Below are 22793 nucleotides of genomic sequence, written 5' to 3'. Positions count from 1 at the left end.
GGCAGACTACGACTAAGCGTGGCACTCCTTGATATAAAAACAATTGACATTATTATTGCAACTAAAGTGATCACCGGTGATCCGGTGCCCGATTACTCGGCGACTTCCAACATTATCCGGCGGTTCTGGGCTGATCCGGCAAAACCCATCCACAGGCTGTATGTAACGAGTCCGGCTATCAGCACCATGTGTGTGCGACAACACAACGTATAGCTATGCTTGATTCTAGAAATATGATGAACGATACATTATACACTACATACAAGTTAAACAATGGAAATACTGCGCTTCATATATCAGTCTTTGAGATCGGAGTGCTCAACACTGCGTAGTAAATACGGCTACTTTTTTTAAAGTAGGCTGTTTATTTTTGTCTATTTATGCCAATTTCATATAGCAAACAAATGTAAAACTCTAAAAACTAATGATAACACTTACACACATCCATAACAGAGTTTTTTTTGTGATATCGCATGAATATAAATGTGTCGTTAAAGCCGCCACCGCGCGAAACAACCAATTAGTAAGGATGTGTCGCGTCAGCAAAATTTGCCAATTCGTTGGAGAGTAAACCCAGCTCTAATATGGAAAATATCGGTCGCGAAAGCCTACGTGTTAAACTAAAAGCATAATGTCATATAACAAGAATGTGCAAAAAATAAGCTATTTTAAAATCACGATGATGTAGTGATTATCGGGCGTTTCTTTAAAATCCAGCAACTCCCCCCTCTATTCCTCCCTCCCGAAGGCACTGGATAATCGACAATCTACTCCAGTTCAGTGGCGTCTCAATCGATGATCTACTGCAATTCAGTGGCTTCTCAATCGACGATCTACTGCAGTTCAGTGGCTTCTCAATCGATGATCTACTCCAGTTCAGTGGCTTCTCAATCGATGATCTACTGCAGTTCAGTGGCGTCTCAATCGACGATCTACTGCAGTTCAGTGGCTTCTCAATCGATGATCTACTCCAGTTCAGTGGCTTCTCAATCGATGATCTACTGCAGTTCAGTGGCGTCTCAATCGACGATCTACCGCAGTTCAGTGGCGTCTCAATCGACGATCTACTCCAGTTCAGTGGCTTCTAAATCGACGATCTACTGCAGTTCAGTGGCTTCACAATCGACGATCTACTGCAGTTCAGTGGCGTCTCAATCGACGATCTACTCCAGTTCAGTGGCTTCTCAATCGACGATCTACTGCAGTTCAGTGGCTTCACAATCGACGATCTACTGCAGTTCAGTGGCTTCTCAATCGATGATCTACTGCAGTTCAGTGGCGTCTCAATCGACGATCTACTGCAGTTCAGTGGCGTCTCAATCGATGATCTACTGCAGTTCAGTGGCGTCTCAATCGACGATCTACTGCTGTTCAGTGGCTTCTCAATCAATGATCTACTGTAGTTCAGTGACTTCTCAATCGACGATCTACTGCTGTTCAGTGGCGTCTCAATCGACGATCTACTGCTGTTCAGTGGCTTCTCAATCGACAATCTACTGCAGTTCAGTTGCTTCTCAATCGATGATCTACTCCAGTTCAGTGACTTCTCAATCGACGATCTACTCCAGTTCAGTGGCTGCTCAATCGACGATCTACTGCAGTTCAATGGCCTCTCAATCGACAATCTACTCCAGTTCAGTGGCTTCTCAATCGATGATCTACTCCAGTTCAGTGACTTCTCAATCGACGATCTTCTCCAGTTCAGTGGCCTCTTAACCGACTATTGGACCGCGCGCGAATGGGGCAACGGGGGAGGCTAACAGTGTTAGGGTAGAAGTCCTCTCCCTTAACAAGGCCCGGAGGCCCGCACAGTTCAAAATTGAACGCGCGTCTGACGCGTGCGTTTCCAGGGGACACGGAGCCCGCTACAAAAACACAGCAGCAGCATCATGATCATCATAATTGCACGGCGACCAGAGAGAGAGAAAGTGAGACCACATTAGCATATCGAGGAACAGAGGGCGATGTACCCTACTCGGCGGTGGCGGCTGCCTTTGATTTGGCCATCACATTATTAAGCCGACGTGATTTCCTGCCCAATTTATAATATTAATGAAAGCATTGAATTTATATCCCGCCCACGAATGTGCTTCATTCACTCACTCGGAGAGACAGAGAGAGAGAAGAGATGACTCAGAGGCACGGAAAACCCACACAGCGGAAAGCTACAGCCAATAATTTGCCCACGCTCTGCGGTCCTCTATAGAGGATGTTGGGCCAACTCAAGAAATTGAGTTGTGTGTCCGTGCGGCAGTAAACGGGAGCATCGGGAGGAACCCACAGCTGTCAACCCAATATCATTGCCCCTAACTCATTACAGACCTTATTGGTCAACCCCGTGTCCTTATAAATGTCAACGTTCATCCGACAAAGTCCCATCACAAGGGAGAAACACAAAGAAATAGACACAAATAATAGTTTTTGCCCGAATTAAAACGTCGGTACGCCGTATGGACCTGAAAACTCAATTCCCCTGTTCAAAAATATGGGTAAACCATAAGGGGTTGGCAGCTATGGAAACCTTACGCTTGCATGCGGGCGGTGGGGGTGGCGGTGGAGGTGTAACACTCAATCTCAAACTATTGCCCAGGCTCTGTGATCCTATACTTGGGAATGTGTGGGCCAACTCCATGAATGAGTTGTGTATACGTGCAGGAGCACGAAACGGGAGCATCCCCATGGATATGAAGCCACTTTCTGCACTGCCATCAGACCCAGGCTACCCATGCGTAGTTTCACGACTGTGTCTGTGTGTGTGAATCACTAACCCCTCACTCACTGTGTGTGTGAACCACCAACCCCTCACTGTGTGTGTGACCCACCAACCCCTCACTCACTGTGTGTGTGAACCACCAACCCCTCACCCACTGTGTGTGAGTGAACCACCAACCCCTCACTCACTGTGTGTGTGACCCACTAACCCCTCACTCACTGTGTGTGAGTGAACCACCAACCCCTCACTCACTGTGTGTGTGACCCACTAACCCCTCACTCACTGTGTGTGAACCACCAACCCCTCACTCACTGTGTGTGAACCACCAGCCCCTCACTCACTGTGTGTGAACCACCAACCCCTCACTCACTGTGTGTGTGTGAACCACTAACCCCTCACTCACTGTGTGTGTGAACCACTAACCCCTCACTCACTGTGTGTGAACCACCAACCCCTCACTCACTGTGTGTGAACCACCAACCCCTCACTCACTGTGTGTGTGTGTGTGTGAACCACCAGCCCCTCACTCACTGTGTGTGTGTGTGATCCCACTCAATCACTCACACCCTCACCCATTCAATCATTCACTCACTCAATCAATTATTCACCCACTCAATCATTCACTCACTCAATCATTCACCGACTCAATCATTCACTCACTCAGTAATTCACCCACTTAATCATTCACTCACTCAATCATTCACCCACTCAATCATTCACTCACTCAATCATTAACTCACTCAATCATTCACTCATGTACTCGATCATTCACCCACTCACCCACCTACTCATTCACTCACCCACCCGCTCAATCATTCACTTACTCAATCATTCACTCCACCCACTCGATCTTGCAAATGAGACTCTGTCCTGGTCTCGTCAGTTTTCTCACCTGGTAACACAAAATAAAATCGACTGCAACTTTAGCTGGGACAATGGCTCCCTCTGGTGGTACCGATTTGCAAGCAAAAGGCGTTAATCAAGCGTTCACGATACAGGTAATCCTCTACTTACGAACGAGTTAGGTTCAAGAGGTCTGTTCGTAAGTCGATTTGTTCACAAGTTCAACTTTACTCCTGTCGATTCCAAACGTGTTGTACGGCATGTACACTAAACACGGGGAATGGCTGTAAAAGTTGTATAATCTCCTACAGATGTAGATGCCACTGGTTCTTCACGTTCTGCAGATGTAGATGCCATTGGTTCTTCATGTTCTGCAGATGTAGATGCCACTGGTTCTTCAAGTTCTGTAGATGTAGATGCCACTGATTCTTCACGATCTGCAGATGTAGATGCCACCGGTTTTTCACTTTCTGCAGAAGTAGATGCCATTGGTTCTTCATGTTCTGCAGGTGTAGATGCCACTGGTTCTTCACGTTCTGCAGATGTAGATGCCACTGATTCTTCACGTTCTGCAGATGTAGATGCCACTGGTTCTTCACATTCTGCAGATGTAGATGCCACTGGTTATTCCCATTCTGCAGATGTAGATGCCACTGGTTCTTCACATTCTGCAGATGTAGATGCCACTGGTTCTTCACTTTCTGCAGATGTAGATGCCACTGGTTCTTCACGTTCTGCAGATGTAGATGCCACCGGTTCTTCACGTTCTGCAGGTGTAGATGCCACTGGTTCTTCACGTTCTGCAGATGTGGATGCCACTGGTTCTTCACGTTCTGCAGATGTAGATGCCACTGGTTCTTCACGTTCTGTAGATCTAGATGCCACTGGTGCTTCACGTTCTGTAGATCTAGATGCCACTGGTTCTTCACGTTCTGCAGATGTATATACCACTGGTTCTTTGCGTTCTGCAGATGTAGATGCCACTGGTTCTTCACGTTCTGCAGATGTAGATGCCACTGGTTCTTCACGGGCAATTGGACATACGGACCAGGTTTGTTCGTATCTCTGAATGTTCGTAGGTAGAGGCGTCCCCGTATATTATATTATAACCACGCCGTCTATCCATGCGTCTCCCTCCAAATGAGAGAGACAAAAATAAAGTTTTTTTGTACACATGTCACGTATGACATAACTTATGACATGTCATACGTGACATGTCAAAAGTGACATGTCAAACTGACATGTCATATGTGACATGTCATACGTGACATGTCAAAAGTGATATATCAAGTGATATGTCAAAAGTGACATGTCATACGTGACATGTCAAAAGTGACATGTCATACGTGACATGTCAAAAGTGACATGTCATACTGACATGTCATATGTGGCATGTCATACGTGACATGTCAAAAGTGATATATCAAAAGTGATATGTCAAAAGTGACATGTTATACGTGACATGTCAAAAGTGACATGTCATACGTGACATGTCATATGTGACATGTCATACGTGACATGTCAAAAGTGATATATCAAAAGTGATATGTCATACGTGATATGTCAAAAGTGACACGTCATACGTGACATGTCAAAAGTGACATGTCATACTGACATGTCATACGTGACATGTCAAAAGTGATATATCAAATGTGATATGTCAAAAGTGACATGTCATACGTGACATGTCAAAAGTGACATGTCATAGTGACATGTCATATGTGACATGTCAAAAGTGACATGTCATATGTGACATGTCAAAAGTGATATATCAAAAGTGATATGTCAAAAATGACATGTCATACGTGACATGTCATATGTGACATGTCATATGTGACATGTCAAAAGTGATATATCAAAAGTGATATGTCATACGTGATATGTCAAAAGTGACATGTCATACGTGACATGTCAAAAGTGACATGTCATACTGACATGTCATATGTGACATGTCATACGTGACATGTCAAAAGTGATATATCAAAAGTGATATATCAAAAGTGACATGTCATATGTGACATGTCAAAAGTGACATGTCATAAGTGACATGTCAAAAGTGACATGTCATACTGACGTCATACGTGACGTCATACGTGACATGTCAAAAGTGACATGTCATACGTGACATGTCAAAAGTGACATGTCATACGTGACATGTCATACGTGACATGTCTGGACCGGTCTGGACACTTGGGGGCCTCGTCCAGCAGCGGTGAGGCTCATCGTGAACCAACGCTGGCGAACGACTCCACTGTCCACATGCGACTGGTACTCGTGTGAGTGGTACTCGTGTGAGTGGTACTCGTGTGAGTGGTACTCGTGTGAGTGGTACTCGTGTGAGTGGTACTCGTGAGTGGTGCCCCTTTGCACCCCCTTCATGTGTAGAGAACCGCAGAGCTTGGAGGGCGATCGTTGGGTAGCGACGGCTCCTCGTCACCACGTGGCTGCTGCTGCCCTCCCACTCCTCGTCTGTGGTTCCTCCTCCTGGGCCCGAGTCGTCCTCTCTCTCTGAGTCGTCCTCTCTCAGAGTCGTCCTCTCTCTGAGTCGTCCTCTCTCTCTCTGAGTCGCCCTCTCTCTCTGAGTCTCTCTCTCTGAGTCGTCCTCTCTCTCTGAGTCGTCCTCTCTCAGAGTCGTCCTCTCTCTGAGTCGTCCTCTCTCTCTCTGAGTCGTCCTCTCTCTGGGTCGTCCTCTCTCTGAGTCGCCCTCTCTCTCTGAGTCGTCCTCTCTCTCTCTGAGTCGTCCTCTCTGAGTCGCCCTTTCTCTCTCTGAGTCGTCCTCTCTCTCTGAGTCGTCCTCTCTCCGAGTCACCCTCTCTCTCTGAGTCGCCCTCTCTCTGAGTCGTCCTTTCTCTCTGAGTCGTCCTTTCTCTCTCTGAGTCGTCCTTTCTCCGAGTCGTCCTCTCTCTCTGAGTAGTCCTCTCTCTCTGAGTCGTCCTTTCTCTGAGTCGCCCTCTCTCTCTGAGTCGCCCTCTCTCTCTCTCTCCGAGTCACCCTGAGTCGTCCTTTCTCTCTCTGAGTCGTCCTCTCTCTCTGAGTCTCTCTCTCTCCGAGTCTCTCTCTGAGTCGCCTTTTCTCTCTCTGAGTTGCCCTCTCTGAGTCGCCCTCTCTCTGAGCCGCGAGCAAAATCACAGCCAAACGCCGGGACACTTTATTTTTTATTAGATATTTTTTTTTATTGCGAGACGATTTATATATAAATCAAAATGAAAGCTAGTGCGACGCTCATTCATCTCTCTCTCTCTGAATTAACATCGCATTATATTCATAGATTAGAGGCGTGATTAGCAGCTTTCCCCCCACCACCACCACATATAGCGACACAAAGTCTGTTATTGTCAAGCGACGCAACATAAACAACAACAACAACATAGTTCAGTGGTCATCATCGGATCAACTCGGGTAAACAGACTACACCAACACAAACACCACCACCAACCCGGCCACACCAACCACCACCACAACCACCACAACCGCACACTCGCACAACCACCACACACACGATGGTCCGTTAAGCGGCGCCGTCTGGGGGGGGGGGAGGGTTATCCACGTTCGCGTGCCGGGGGAGGGGAGCCAGGGACATCTCAGCACAAGCGACGTAGAGTTTCCGTGACGCGTGTGCCAAGCAGCTGGTAATTGACGTCGTGGAAGACTCGGTGAGAACAACAGCGGTGATGACGACGACGTTGATGGTCAGGGCTGGACTAAGTTATCGGGGGCAGGGGGCCCCAGGATGGTTCCATGTTTTACTGGGGGGAGCTGCTCTGCAGATTCGGTTCCTTGCCTTCACTGTTTTACCACCACCACCCATGCCTGATGATGGTGAAACCACCCCTCGATACTCACACTGAAAAACTATAAACCATTTTTATTTGTATTTTACCAGGTACGGTAAGCAACTATGTAGCGCTTTCACAGACGCGACCTGGCCATCACAAATGACAGCTCAAGGAGGTGGCTTATCACCATCGCGTAGACATTTATAAACAAAAGACAAATGCTCTCAACGCCGCGACGCTAAAAATAAATGTGGAGGCAAAAAAAACGGAGCTGGAGGAAAGAAATCCACGCGGCCATGGAGAGAGACACCGCGAACTCCAAATATTTGATCTTTTTTTATTTTACCAGGTAAGGTCCCTACTGAGCTGAATAGCTCTTTCTCAGAGGCGACCTGGCCATCAGAAATGATATCTCTACAAAGTGGCTCATCATTCATCACGTGGACATTTACAGCAGTAGCCAAATAATCTTAAAACGCCGTGACGTTCATTCTAAGAGACGAAACAATCCACGCGGCCACGGGGAGAGCGAGAGACGCGCAAACTCCACACACAGCGGCAAGCGTCATCAGGGTCGGGGGCGAACCCACGACCTCCCCCGTGCGAGGCGAGGGAGTCAACATCAACTCGCACCCTCGCCGATTATATGATTACACGTCCGGGTTTTAGTTGTCAACGTAACGCGGGGGGAAGCAGCGATCGTCACCGCCCCTCCCACACCCCCTTTGCATCGGTGATCATCAAAAATAGAGACGGCACTGACGCGCGCACAGACACAGGCAGAGACACACGCACAGACACACACAGGCACGCACAGACACACACAGACACACACAGGCACAGACACACACAGGCACGCACAGACACACACAGACACACACACACACAGGCACAGACACACACAGGCACGCACAGACACACACAGACACACACAGACACGCACAGACACACACAGACACGCACAGACACACACAGGCACACACAGACACACACAGACACGCACAGACACACACAGACACACACAGACACGCACAGACACGCACAGGCACGCACAGACACTCACAGACACACACAGACACACACAGACACGCACAGACACACACAGACACGCACAGACACACACAGACACACACAGGCACAGACACACACAGACCCACGGGCAGGCAGGCAGGCACACCGAGACAGCGATCCCCCGTACAGCCTTCACCAGGCTGTACGGGGCTGTTAACGGGCACCTATGAAGGCCGGCACAGCACACGAGGGGGTGGTCAGCACCACTCTCTGGCCGCCTTTGTCTCCCCTGTGACGAAGTCTACACACCGCACCAGGCGCTCATTTGAGGCCGAGTCGGCCTAGGCGAGGCCCAGGACCGCTTCTGGTAACCGTCGCCGACGATGGCCGCGAGCGGGGAATCGAACTCGGGTCGCCGGGCTCGCCGTGCGGTGCGCTAACCGCTGCGCCGCCGCTCCCCACTACACACGGCCAGAGACGCAAACAACGAACACACGCAAACATGGGCACGCACACACACACAACGTATACATGTGAAAATACAAATTACTCTTACTCTGTTGATCTACTGCACTGTGAGCGACACAGCAGGCTCGGCAGAGTCTCTCCACCTTTGTACAGAGTGCACATCGCGTAGCGACGGTCATCACGCGCGAGTGGGAGGTTTGATCTTTGTGCACGCGATGGTAACGATGAGGGCGATGACGGTGGTGAAGATAGTGACGATGGTGACGACGATGATGACGACGATGGTGTTGACGATGGTGAAGATAGTGACGATGGTGACGATGATGATGACGACGATGGTGTTAATGATGGTGACGATGGTGATGATGACGACGATGGTGACGACGACGATGGTGTTGACGATGATGACGACGATGATGATGATGATGACGATGGTGACGATGATGACGATGGTGACGATGACGACGACGATGATGACGATGGTGACGATGATGACGATGGTGACGATGACGATGATGGTGTTGACGATGGTGACGATGTTGATGACGACGATGGTGACGATGACGATGGTGACGATGACGACGATGATGACGATGATGATGACGGGGCTCCCACAATGGCCCCTCAACGCGGCTCCGCTCGTTCGAGGAGGCGCCCCTCCCCCTCCGCACTCCAGAACCAAACGCACGGCAGTGATACCCCCGCCCCCATGGGTGAGCGTCTAGAGCGTGGGGTGAGCGTGGGGTGAGCGTGGGGTGAGCGAGGGTGAGCGCGGGGTGAGCGTGGGGTGAGCGAGAGTGAGCGTGGGGTGAGCGAGGGTGAGCGAGGGGTGAGCGTGGGGTGAGGGTGGGGTGAGCGTGGGGTGAGCGAGGGTGAGCGAGGGGTGAGCGAGGGTGAGCGTGGTAGCGCGTCTGCGAGGGGGATGCGGTACGCAGCTGCCGGCCGTCTCAGCGAGTCGACCTCCTGCTGCTGCCAGCGAGCTCTCCACGCAGCCCGCGGCAGCCTCAAAAGCGCACCTAGCCTGGCACCGTGGTGCCGTCCGTGCCACTTCGCGGCGAATGTCGCCTTGCTAAGGGGAGGCGAGCGAGGCTGCCGATGGGAATTTGAGAACACGGCAGTGAGGCGGCCCCAGCTAATACCAAACCGACGGCAGGGTTTGTGTCGTTGTTGATGCGCGATTCATTCTCACTGTGCACCATCCCCCCTTGATCCACCTTCATACAGGAGACAAAGATCCCCCGCTGCAGCGTACACTGGGCTGCTGGGGCAAGCGCTGCTAGTGAGCAAATGTGAACGTCAGCACAGGAGGCGAGAGTGGGGGTGGAGTGTCCAGAATCACGCCCGGACACCTTTGTCTCCCCGGTGCTGATGTTTAGACACCGCACCAGGTATTCGATGAAGGTTAAGGCCGGGTAAACCTAGAGGAGGCCCAGGACCGGATCAGGTATTTGATGATGGCTGCGAGCGGGAATTGAACTCGGGCTGGCTGGGTTCGTAGTGCAGTGCGTTAACCTACTGCACGACCACTCCACACGCACCTACGCACACGTACACACACACGTACACACACGTACACACACACGTACACACACGTACACACACACACGTACACACACACGTGTGCTCGTGCCAAATCGGCAGAAATTTGAATCTTTCCAAGCCACCCAGCAAAACGATTCAGCAACCACACCCCCCCCCCCCCCTTGGCACATTTAAATTCGCGAGAAGCCCCCCCCCTCACCCACCCAGCCCCCTCCCCTGCCCCCGCCCCCCCCCCCACCGGTCAAATGTTGAGGCCTGGTCCATCGGCGAGCACCGAGATCGGCTCCTCCACCGCCGGCGTCGCCGTCCGTGGACAAACAGAAACCGATGAAACTGTAGACGTTCCGCCCCCGCCCCCTCACCCCCCCCCCCCCCCCCTCCGCTTCCCTTCCCTTCCCGAGCGAGCCGGAACGTCGTCGCCGCCGTGCGTCGTACGCGGAGGTACGGGGGGGGGGGTGGCGGGCCCCCCAGAACACGCACGGCCCGCTCCCCTACACCGCGGCGTGTTGCTGTGACGACGCGGATATCTGGACGATACCACGGGGCGCTGAAGGTCACGGGGGGAGGCGTTTGTCGTCCTGGCGACGCCATCGAGCCAACGGGACGCCGGCGGCCGCACCGGCGGCGTGGCAGAGCCAAAGTGAAACTCGAAGGGGTGGGGAAAAAGACTTGGCGGAAATAAAAACGTTGGATATTGCGATTGATGCGCGGTGCCGGGTTGATATTTGGGCTTCACGGAGATCCGGGGGACGGGAGCGGAGATGTTCGTGTCAAGTCTCCGTCCGTTGCTCCGGGCCCCCCCACGGAAAAAGGTGCCTTTCGATTGTGTCGCGAGGGTAACGCGGGGGTGGGCGGGGGAGGGGCGGGAACGGCCGCCCCCGGGAGACGGAGCGCCGAGGATCGGCGTCGCCGGCGTGGACCGCGAGCGAGACGGCTCGCCGGTCGCACCCCGTCGCCAACTTTACACCCACGCGATGACCCCCACGACGACCCACGACGTCCCACGACGTCCCACGACGTCCCACGACGTCCCACGACGTCCCACGACGTCCCACGACGTCCCACGACGTCCCACGACGTCCCACGACGTCCCACGACGTCCCACGACGTCCCACGACGTCCCACGACGTCCCACGACGTCCCACGACGTCCCACCCCGCTCGCCGCCACCTCGTCGTTCAGCTCACCCCCCCGCCCCCCCCCCGCCCCCCCCCTAGTCGTCGCCGCCGCCCTCCCCCGGGCTCTTGGTGATCCTCTTGACGCCCCGCTTCCCCGTGGGGCCACGAGGCTTGGCGAAGGCCGGCTTGTAGGCGTGCTGCTTGGGGTGCACCTCCTCGTACAGGAAGTCCTCCGTCAGCTCGTCGCGGTTCTCAATCTCGATCTGAGCGCACGTGCACACACACGCACACACGTGCACACACACACACAGACGCACGCACGCACGTGCACACACACACACAGACGCACGCACACACACGTGCACATGCCGCACACACGTGCACACACACACACAGACGCACGCACACACACACACGTGCACACACACGTGCACATGCCGCACACACGTGCGCATACACACACACGCACACACACGCACACACGTGCACACACACACGCACACGCACACACACACACACGCACACACACGCACACACACGCACACGCACACACACACACACACGGACACACACGCACACACACACGCACACACACGCACACACACGCACACACACGCACACGCACACACACACACACACGGACACACACATACACACACACGCACACACACGCACACACGTGCACACACACACACACACGCACACACACGCACACACACACACGCACACACACACGCACACACACACGCACACACACACGCACACACGCACACACACACACGCACACACACACACACGTGCAAGCTTCAAACCACGCGCTGCAACTTGTTGTTGTGCCAGCCCGCGGTGCGGCACGTCCGGGGCGACCTCCGACAGCGCCACGGCAGCGTCCTCAGAACGTGGATTGGACGCAGCGCGGTCGAGCTAACGGATCCACGGTCCCACGCGAGTCGCAATGATCGGTCCTCGTGGCGGCTGCCTCGGCGTAGCATCGCAGTCATCGCACAGGGCGATGACGGAAATATAACAACCACGGGTGTCTCTCTGGACATGTCTCACACCCCCTGTGGGCATCTCGCACCAACAGGGGGTGCGTGCACCCACAGGGGCACCCACAGGGGGTGCGAGATGCCCACAGGGGCACCCAAAGGGGCACCCACAGGGGGTGCGTGCACCCCAGGTTAAGACGGCGCTGCGGATGCCACGCCGTCAACCGCTCCCTCCCTTTCTCTCGCTCTCTCCTTCTCTCTCTAACCTGCACTGTCTCGCTCGCTCGCTCACTCGCTCTCACTTTCTCTCTCTCCCCTCCCTCTCCATCACTTCCTCTGGTCTTCTCTCTCTAACCTGCACTGTCTCACTCACTCGCTCTCACTTTCTCTCTCTCCCTCTCTCCATCACTTCCTCTGGTCTTCTCTCTCTAACCTGCACTGTCACACTCACTCACTCTCACTTTCTCTCTCTCCCCACTCTCTCCATCACTTCCTCTGGTCTTCTCTCTCTCCTGCGCTGTCTCGCTCACTCACTCACTCTCACTTTCTCTCTCTCCCCCCTCCCTCTCCATCACTTCCTCTGGTCTTCTCTCCCTAACCTGCACTGTCTCCCTCTCACTTTCTCTCTCTCCCCGCCTCCCCCCCCCCCACTCGCTCGCTCACTCACTCTCACTTTCTCTCTCTCGCCCGCCCTCACCTTGCGAGCGATGTCCAGGCCCAGCTTCTGCTCCACCGTGTCGATGAGTGGCCCTTTGCAGCTGGAGTAGAGCATCCGCTCCTTGATGCTGCACTTGTACCCGGGCATCGAGTAGATGAACACTGTGGGGGGCAGGGCGGGCAGGGGGAGGTCGGGGGAGCAGGGGGGGGGGCATCAGGCTGCAGTGTTCACACGGCCGCTGGGAGCAGCGGAGGCAGGGGGTGGGGGGCCAGAGAGCCAGCCAGCTGTAGGGGCCTGCCCAGGGTGTGGTCTGACTCTGAACCCACAGAACATAAACCCTGAGGCCCCTGGGGCCTTAAACCCTGGAGGGGTGAGGGGGATGGGGACACATGGAGGTGAGCTGCTACAGGGTGGGGCTGTGCTGCTGTAGAGTGGTGGTTGGTTGTGCTGTGGAGTGTGCCGCTGTAGAGTAGTGGTTGTGCTGCTGTAGAGTGGTGGTGGTGCTGCTGTAGAGTGGTGGTGGTGCTGCTACAGGGTGGGGCTGTGCTGCTGTAGAGTGGTGGTTGGTTGTGCTGCTACAGGGTGGGGTTGTGCTGCTGTAGAGTGGTGGTCGTGGTGCTGTGGAGTGTGCCGCTGTAGAGTAGTGGTTGTGCTGCTGTAGAGTGGTTGTGCTGCTGTAGAGTGGTGGTGGTGCGGTAGAGTGGTGGTGGTGCTGCTGTAGAGTGGTGGTGGTGCTGCTGTAGAGTGGTGGTGGTGGTGGTGCTGTAGAGTGGTGGTGGTGCTGTAAAGTGGTGGTGGTGCTGCTGTAGAGTGGTGGTGGTGCTGTAGAGTGGTGGTGATGGTGCTGTAGAGTGGTGATTGTGCTGCTGTAGAGTGGTGGTGGTTGTGCTGTAGAGTGGTGGTGGTGGTGCTGTAGAGTGGTGGTGGTGGTGCTGTAAAGTGGTGGTGGTGCTGCTGTAGAGTGGTGGTGGTGCTGTAGAGTGGTGGTGGTGCTGTAGAGTGGTGGTGGTGCTGTAGAGTGGTGGTTGTGGTGCTGTTGTAGAGTGGTGGTGGTGCTGTAGAGTGATGGTGCTGCTGTAGAGTGGTGGTGGTGCTGTAGAGTGGTGGTGGTGCTGTAGAGTGGTGGTGCTGCTGTAGAGTGGTGGTGGTGCTGTAGAGTGATGGTGGTGCTGTAGAGTGGTGGTGGTGTTGTAGAGTGGTGGTGGTGCTGTAGAGTGGTGGTGGTGTAGAGTGGTGGTGGTTGTGCTGTAGAGTGGTGGTGGTTGTGCTGTAGAGTGGTGGTGGTGCTGTAGAGTGGTGGTGGTGTAGAGTGGTGGTGGTGCTGTAGAGTGGTGGTGGTGCTGTAGAGTGGTGGTGGTGCTGCTGTAGAGTGGTGGTGGTGGTGCTGTAGAGTGGTGGTGGTGGTGGTGTAGAGTGGTGGTGGTGCTGTAGAGTGGTGGTGGTGCTGTAGAGTGGTGGTGGTGGTGCTGTAGAGTGGTGGTGGTGGTGGTGGTGTAGAGTGGTGGTGGTGGTGCTGTAGAGTGGTGGTGGTGGTGCTGTAGAGTGGTGGTGCTGTAGAGTGGTGGTGCTGTAGAGTGGTGGTGGTGGTGCTGTAGAGTGGTGGTGGTGCTGCTGTAGAGTGGTGGTGGTGCTGTAGAGTGGTGGTGGTGGTGCTGTAGAGTGGTGGTGGTGGTGCTGTAGAGTGGTGGTGGTGGTGCTGTAGAGTGGTGGTGCTGTAGAGTGGTGGTGGTGCTGTAGAGTGGTGGTGCTGCTGCGCCGTCACCACCCCCCCCCGCCTACCGGTGGACTCGAGGCGGTCCCCCTCGTGCGAGTGTGGGAAGATGAAGAAGTGGTAGCGTGCGGCGTCCTCCGGCACGCAGCGCGGCAGCTCAGCCACGGAGATCTTCTTCGCGTGCTCCAGGTTGATCGTCTCCTTGTCCAGGTCCACCGACTGCGAGCAACGACAAAATCCAACCACGGCCGGCGATTTGGCCAACGCAGAACCCGCCGGACGAAGGTCCGATTGGCGCGGTTGGCCACGCACGCCGCCAAAGCAAGTTCCGACGCGGACACGCGACAAACGCCGACCGCGTGACAAATTCTACTGCAGGGGGCGCACGTGCGCGCGGGCGAGTGGTCCGGACGTGAACGTCGACGATCAGCGAGCATGCGGACGCACGAACGCTGACACTCACTCGCACGCACGCTCTGACACTCGCACGCACGCACGCTCTGACACCCGCTCACACGCACGCACGCACGCTGACACTCACTCTGACACCCGCTCGCACGCTCTGACACTCACTCGCACGCACGCTCTGACACTCGCTCTGACACCCGCTCGCACGCTCTGACACTCGCTCGCACACACGCTCTGACACCCGCTCACACGCACGCTCTGACACTCGCTCTGACACTCACTCGCCCGCACGCTCTGACACTGACTCGCACACACGCTCGCACGCACGCACGCACGCTCCGACACCGACTTGCACGCTCTGACACTCACTCGCACGCTCTGACACCCACTCGCACGCACGCTCTGACACTCACACACACGCTCTGACACCCGCTCGCACGCACGCTCTGACACCCGCTCGCACACACGCTCTGACACCCACTCGCACGCACGCTCTGACACTCGCACACACGCTCTGACACCCGCTCGCACGCACGCTCTGACACTCGCACACACTCTCTGACACCCGCTCACACGCACGCTCTGACAGCCGCTCGCACGCACGCTCTGACAGCCGCTCGCACACACGTTCGCACGCACGCACGCTCTGACACTCGCACACACGGTCTGACACCTGCTCTGACACCCGCTCGCACGCACGCTCTGACACCCGCTCACACGCACGCTCTGACACCCACTCGCACGCACGCTCTGACACTCGCACACACGCTCTGACACCCGCTCACACGCACGCTCTGACACCCACTCGCACGCACGCTCTGACACTCGCACACACGCTCTGACACCCGCTCACACGCACGCTCTGACACCCACTCGCACGCACGCTCTGACACTCGCACACACTCTCTGACACCCGCTCGCACGCACGCTCTGACAGCCGCTCGCACGCACGCTCTGACACTCGCACACACGCTCTGACACCCGCACACACGCTCTGACACCCGCTCACACGCACGCTCTGACACCCGCTCGCACAATCGCAAGCACGTTCACACACTCTCACACTCGCCACGCACGCCGCCCGAGACGATCGTCGCCGATGTTGGTGGCCGGGTTCGTAGGGCAGCGAAGCGCTAACCGCTGTGCCACCGCTCCCCACGCCACTTCCTACAACCGTTTGTTTGCGTCACCTGTAACCGCACTAACAGAACCGGTCATTAACCGGTTAGTACCGGTTTACCGCAAGTACAAAAAACTTTCTGGAGCGGTAAACGCGAGGCGTGTTACCACGGTGGGTGGTGCAGCGGTGAGCATGAACCGCTTCTGTTCCTCACTAGAATTCCATCGGAATGATTTACTGGTCCCTGACTTCATGAACCGGTAACCGGTTCTGTCGCACCGCACGTAAACAACCGTCCGAAATCGGGAGGTGCGGGCGAAGGACAACAAACCAAAGCACGAAAAGCAGTTGAAAAAGAAATGAGTTTTCAATCAAGATTTAAAAGTGCATAGCTCCAGCGGCTTCCAAATATGGGAAGAGCGTTCCAGACGGCCGCAGAAGCGCATCTGCGAGCGGGACGATGCGGCGCCCGCCTTTGCTCGATGGGCAGCTAAGAGGCGACGCTGCAGCGAGGACGACCGGAGCTCGATGTCCCCACAGCACGGGGGCTGTTGCCGCAAGGGAAGGCGCCGGTGGCCTTTCGCACAGACACGCAGGCCGCAGCAGTTTCACAGCAGCGGCCGAGGACGGTGGCCGTGCGATACCAAACAACTCATCGGCAGTGCAAATCCTTTGCCGACCGAGCAGTCTTAAAGAGCCGTGGCAGCAAAGATCCCCCGTGTAGCCTGCAACAGACTGTCGGGGCAAGTGCTGTTAGCGAGCGCCTATGAAGGCTGGCAACGGCACACGTGGGGGTGGGTGGCCAGCACCACGCCCGACCGCCTTTGTCTCCCGAGTGGCGATGTTTATTACACACTGCGCACTCACTTGAGGCCGAGTCGACCTGGGGGAGGCCCAGGACCGGTTCAGATAATCGTCACCGACGTTGACCGCGAGCGGGAATCGAACCCGGGTTGCCGGGTTCGGAGCGCGGCGTGCTGACCCCTACACCACCGCTCCCCACACGCTAGCGCGCACGGTAACAAAGATCAAACAAAGATCCCCCGTGTAGCCTTAACAGACTGTAGGGGCAAGTGCTGTTAGCGAGCAGCACCTATGAAGGCCGGAACGGCACACGTGGGGGTGGGTGGCCAGCACCACGCCCTACCGCCTTTGTCTCCCTAGTGGCGATGTTTACACACCGCACCAGGTACTCATTTGAGGCTGAGTCGACCTAGGGGAGGCCCGGGACCGGTTCAGATAATCGTCACTGGTGTTGGCCGCGAGCGGGAATCGAACCCGGGTCGTCCCGAACCGAGCGCGCGTCGCGTCCACGCCCATGGGGTTGCCCGCACCAGCTGCACGTAGTTGACCTCTCCCTTGCTGAACCTTTGCAGCGCCTGCAGCGCCCGCTCCTGAATGGGAAAGGAGACGCCCTGCAGCGTCTGCTGTTTGCTGTCCACGCTGATGTCCGTCTTCACCTGCACGGGGAGGGTGGCGTTGGACGGGGGGGGGGGGCGAGAGACGGGCCGGGACCGGTGATCTCACTCACGCCGGCTCACGCTGCTTTCCCAGCAGGGCACCACCGTGCGACTGCTGTGCGTGGATGTGCGTGAGTGTCTGTGTGTGAGTGTCTTGTGTGTGAGTGTCTTGTGTGTGTCTGTGTGTGAGTGTCTGTGTGTGAGTGTCTGTGTGTGCGTGTCTGTGTGTGAGTGTCTTGTGTGTGAGTGTCTTGTGTGTGTCTGTGCGTGCGTGTCTGTGCGCGAGTGTCTGCTGTGCGTGCGTGTCTTGTGTGTGTCTGTGTCTGCTGTGCGTATCTGTGCGTACGTGTCTGTGCGCGCGTGTCTGTGCGCGCGTGTCTGTGCGCGCGTGTCTGTGCGCGCGTGTCTGTGCGCGCGTGTCTGTGCGCGCGTGTCTGTGTGCGCGTGTCTGTGTGCGCGTGTCTGTGTGCGCGTGTCTGTGTGCGCGTGTCTGTGTGCGCGTGTCTGTGTGCGCGTGTCTGTGTGCGCGTGTCTGTGTGCGCGTGTCTGTGTGCGCGTGTCTGTGTGCGCGTGTCTGTGTGCGCGTGTCTGTGCGCGCGTGTCTGTGCGTGCGTGTCTGTGCGCGTGTGTCTGTGTGCGCGTGTCTGTGCGCGCGTGTCTGTGTGTGCGTGTCTGTGTGCGCGTGTCTGTGTGCGCGTGTCTGTGTACGCGTGTCTGTGTGCGCGTGTCTGTGCGCGCGTGTCTGTGTGTGCGTGTCTGTGTGTGCGTGTCTGTGTGTGCGTGTCTGTGTGTGCGTGTCTGTGTGTGCGTGTCTGTGCGCGCGTGTCTGTGCGCGCGTGTCTGTGCGTGCGTGTCTGTGTGTGAGTGTCTGTGTGTGCGTGTCTGTGTGTGCGTGTCTGTGCGTGCGTGTCTGTGTGTGAGTGTCTGTGTGTGCGTATCTGTGTGTGAGTGTCTGTGCGTGCGTGTCTGTGCATGCTTGTCTGTGCGTGTGTGTCTGTGTGTGCGTGTCTGTGTGTGCGTGTCTGTGTGTGAGTGTCTGTGTGTGCGTGTCTGTGTGTGTCTGTGTGTGCGTGTCTGTGCGTGCGGTCTGTGCGTGCGTGTCTGTGCGTGCGTGTCTGTGCGCGTGTGTCTGTGTGCGCGTGTCTGTGTGTGAGTGTCTGCTGACCTGGTCAAGGCCTATGATACCATCAGTAGGCCTGGGCTCTGGGTTGTTCTTCGTGCTTTTGGAGTACCTGGCCCTCTGCTCACGATCATTAAGGACCTTCATGATGGTGAGCGGGCCCGGGAAAAACTACGTGGCCGGGAGTCAGAGCCATTCCCTGTACACCTTGGGGTGCGACAGGGATGTCCTCTGGCTCCCACATTATTTAACATCTAATTTGACGACGTAGTTCGTGAAGCCTTCAATAGCTGTACTGGGGGAATCTCCATATGGTAAAGATATAATGGGAGGCTGATCGATGCCCGGGTGCGGTCAAGGGATGGCTCCCTATTGCTCAACCACGTTATGTATGCCGATGATTTGGTAATAGCTGCTCAGAGGAGGAGTTGGAGACGCTGCTGCTGAGACTGGAGCGTGCTACTAAGAGATGGGGCCTTACCATCAGACCCACCAAAACTAAGCACCTGCCTGGGTATTTTGTACCATCGAACACTCCACCCCCACAACTCCCAATCGGTGATGGGGCAGTTGTGGAGAGAGTGGAGAGTTTCCCATACCTGGGCAGTGTGCTTATGACCGGCTCCAGTTTAACAGCAGAGGTCTCACTCCGAATCAGTCGAGCGGCAATATCTTTTCATCGGTTGTGTAACGCTGTGTGGAAGCTACCTGGTCTGTCGCTCCGCACTAAGCTTCAGGTCTTCTCGGCCACGGTTATTCCCTCCCTTCTCTACGCTTGCGAAACGTGGACCCCCCTAATGGAACATCTTCGCCGGTTAGAAACATTTAGGCTGGCCTGCCTACGATCCATCCTGGGTTTAACCAGACAGGATTGTGTGAGGAGCTCACAAATCCTTGAAAGATCTGGGCAGGGTCCCATCGGTGAGCTCCTCCGGCAGGCAAGGCTGCGATGGCTGGGTCATGTAGCCCGCATGCCCAGCCACCGCATGCCGAAACAGCTTTTGTTTGGCCGGATTGAGGGGGCTAAGCGGGCGCGGCACGGGCTAGAGAAGAGATGGAGTGATGTGGTGCAGGAGGACGTGGAGCTGAGTGGACTTGCCGATGACTGGTACCAGCGGTGTCAAGATCGGCCTCTGTGGAGGAGGCTCGTGAAGGATGCTACTGGGCAGTTGGAGGCAGTCGCCCTCCAACAACAACGGAGGGCGGAGGAGCGACGCTCAGAACAACGAGCGGAGCGCCGGGTGGCTAAAGCACAGCAGGTTGGCACAGTAGGGGCACAGGTGGTGCATCAGCCAGTCATCTCAGTCAGTCGACCCGTGGCACCTGGGTCTGCCCCGTGACCTCCTGCCAGCGGGCGTTCGACACTTCACGTGGCCTCAGGGTGCACATAGCCTGGCACAAGCGTCGTGGTGACGTCACCGCCACTTAGTGGCGAATGGCGGTTGTTGTTGTGTGTCTGTGTGTCCGTGTCTGTGTGTGTGTGTCTGTGTGTGCGTGTCTGTGTGTGCGTGTCTGTGTGTGCGTGTCTGTGTGTGAGTGTCTTGTGTGTGTCTGTGTGTGTGTGTCTGTGTGTGAGTGTCTGTGTGTGAGTGTCTGTGTGTGAGTGTCTGCTGTGAGTGTCTATGTGCGTGTCTTGTGTGTGTCTGTGTGCGTGTGCATCACCGGGGAGTGGTAGTGTAGCGGTTAACGCTCTGCGCTATGAACCCGGCGACCCGACTTCGATTCCCGCTCACGGCCAACACCAGTGACGAATATCTGAACTGGTCCTGGGCCTCCTCTCCTAGGTCGACTCAGCCTGAAATGAGTACCTGGTGTGGTATGTGTATGTACGTGTGTGTCTCAGGTACTGTGCCGGTCTTCGTAGCTGCTTGCTAACAACACTTGTCCCAACAGTCTATTAAGTGAACAAGGAGGAGCTTTGTTTGCGTGTCACTGTTCCTGTATGTACGTGTGTGTCTCAGGTACTGTGCCGGTCTTCGTAGCTGCTTGCTAACAACACTTGTCCCAACAGTCTATTAAGTGAACAAGGAGGAGCTTTGTTTGCGTGTCACTGTTCCTTCCAGTGTCTCCCCATGTCTCCGATTGTCTGGCCGTGTCTTTGCTCCTTCCTGTTCTTCCCTGCCTCCGTCTTGCTCCCGGCATGTCCTCATTCCAACCGCGTCTCCCCGTTTCTCTCGGTGCCTTGGTGTGCCTCCCCGTGTCTCCCCGTGCCTCCCCGTGCCTCCCCGTGTCTCACCGTGTCTCACCGAGCCTCCCCGTGCCTCACCGTGCCTCCCCGTGTCTCCCCGTGCCTCCCCGTGTCTCCCCGTGTCTCCCCGTGTCTCCCCGTGTCTCCCCGTGCCTCCCCGTGTCTCCCCGTTCCGCATTGCTCCTTCCTGTGTGGCCGCATCTCCCATTTCCTTCCCCACATCTCCCCGCGCCTTCCCACTCCTCTGCACATCTCCCAGCGTCTCCCCACTTGTCCCCGCGTATCCCTGCCCCTCCCCACTCCTCCCCGCACCTCCCCGAGTCTCCCCTGCTCCTGCCTGCGTGTCCCCCGTGTCTTCCCCACTTATCCCCGCGTCTCCGCCATGTCTCCCCCTCGTCTCCCACGTCTCCGCCGAGTATCCCCCGCATCTCCCCCGTGTCTCCCCACGTCTCCCATGCGTTTCCCCGCATCTCCCCGCGTCTCCTCGCATCTCCCCCGCGTTTCCCCATGTCTCTCCCGCGTCACCCCCGTGTCTCCCCGCATCTCCCCACGTCTCTCCCGCGTCTCCCCATGTCTCTCCCGCGTCTCCCCCACGACTCCCCGCTCGTCCCGGCTGCTCTCTCACCTCGTTGAGCTTCAGCTTCTGCAGCTCGGCCTCGGCGGCCGTGAGGGGGTTGGGCGCGTTGCTCAGCTTGATGTGCTTTTTGTATCCAGAGAGGCTCACTTCCTCCTGCAGGTGAGAGGCACCAGCTCATCACACAACGCGTACAACACAGTAACCATCATATACAACTATTACATTCCACAATCACCATCATATACAACTACTACACTCCACAATTACCATCATATACAACTACCACACTCCAAAATTACCATCATATACAACTACTACACTCAACAATTACCATTCTATACAACTACTACACTCCACAATTACCATCATATACAACTACCACACTCCAAAATTACCATCATATACAACTACTACACTCCACAATTACCATTCTATACAACTATTACACTCCACAATTACCATCATATACAACTACTACACTCCACAATTACCATTCTATACAACTACTACACTCCACAATTACCATTCTATACAACTACTACACTCCACAATTACCATTCTATACAACTATTACACACCACAATCACCATCATATACAACTACTACACTCCACAATTACCATTCTATACAACTACTACACTCCACAATAACCATTCTATACAACTACCACACACCACAATCACCATCATATACAACTACTACACACCACAATCACCATTATATACAACTACTACACTGCACAATAACCATTCTATACAACTACTACACTCCACAATTACCATTCTATACAACTACTACACTCCACAATTACCATTCTATACAACTACTACACTCCACAATTACCATTATATACAACTACCACACTCCACAATTACCATCATATACAACTACTACACTCCACAATTACCATCATATACAACTAATACACCCCACAATCACCATCATATACAACTACTACACTCCAGAATTACCATCATATACAACTACTACACTCCACAATTACCATCATATACAACTACTACACTCCACAATTACCATCATATACAACTAATACACCCCACAATCACCATCATATACAACTACTACACTCC

General features: G+C 55.1%; 1 protein-coding gene across 1 annotated transcript in view; it reads right to left on the bottom strand.

Annotated features, from left to right (window-relative positions):
* Positions 1-10586: 10586 nt before the first annotated feature.
* The window catches only part of LOC116951144 (twinfilin-2-like), a 36090-nt gene continuing 23883 nt past the window's right edge, over positions 10587-22793 (bottom strand). Inside the window, exons 5-9 of the mRNA XM_032969601.2 lie at positions 21751-21855; positions 17692-17817; positions 14898-15048; positions 13158-13279; positions 10587-11734 (exon numbers count right to left, since the gene is read on the bottom strand). Of these exons, the coding sequence (XP_032825492.2) occupies positions 11567-11734; positions 13158-13279; positions 14898-15048; positions 17692-17817; positions 21751-21855 (672 nt within the window). The 3' untranslated portion in view covers positions 10587-11566. The remainder of the gene's footprint in view (positions 11735-13157; positions 13280-14897; positions 15049-17691; positions 17818-21750; positions 21856-22793) is intronic.

The sequence above is a fragment of the Petromyzon marinus genome, chromosome 42, assembly GCF_048934315.1.
Source record: "Petromyzon marinus isolate PM22_M1 ecotype Great Lakes invasive population chromosome 42, UKy_Petmar_22M1.pri1.0, whole genome shotgun sequence".
In the NCBI taxonomy this organism is placed as follows: domain Eukaryota; kingdom Metazoa; phylum Chordata; class Hyperoartia; order Petromyzontiformes; family Petromyzontidae; genus Petromyzon; species Petromyzon marinus.
This window is presented reverse-complemented; position numbering and strand designations above follow the sequence as displayed.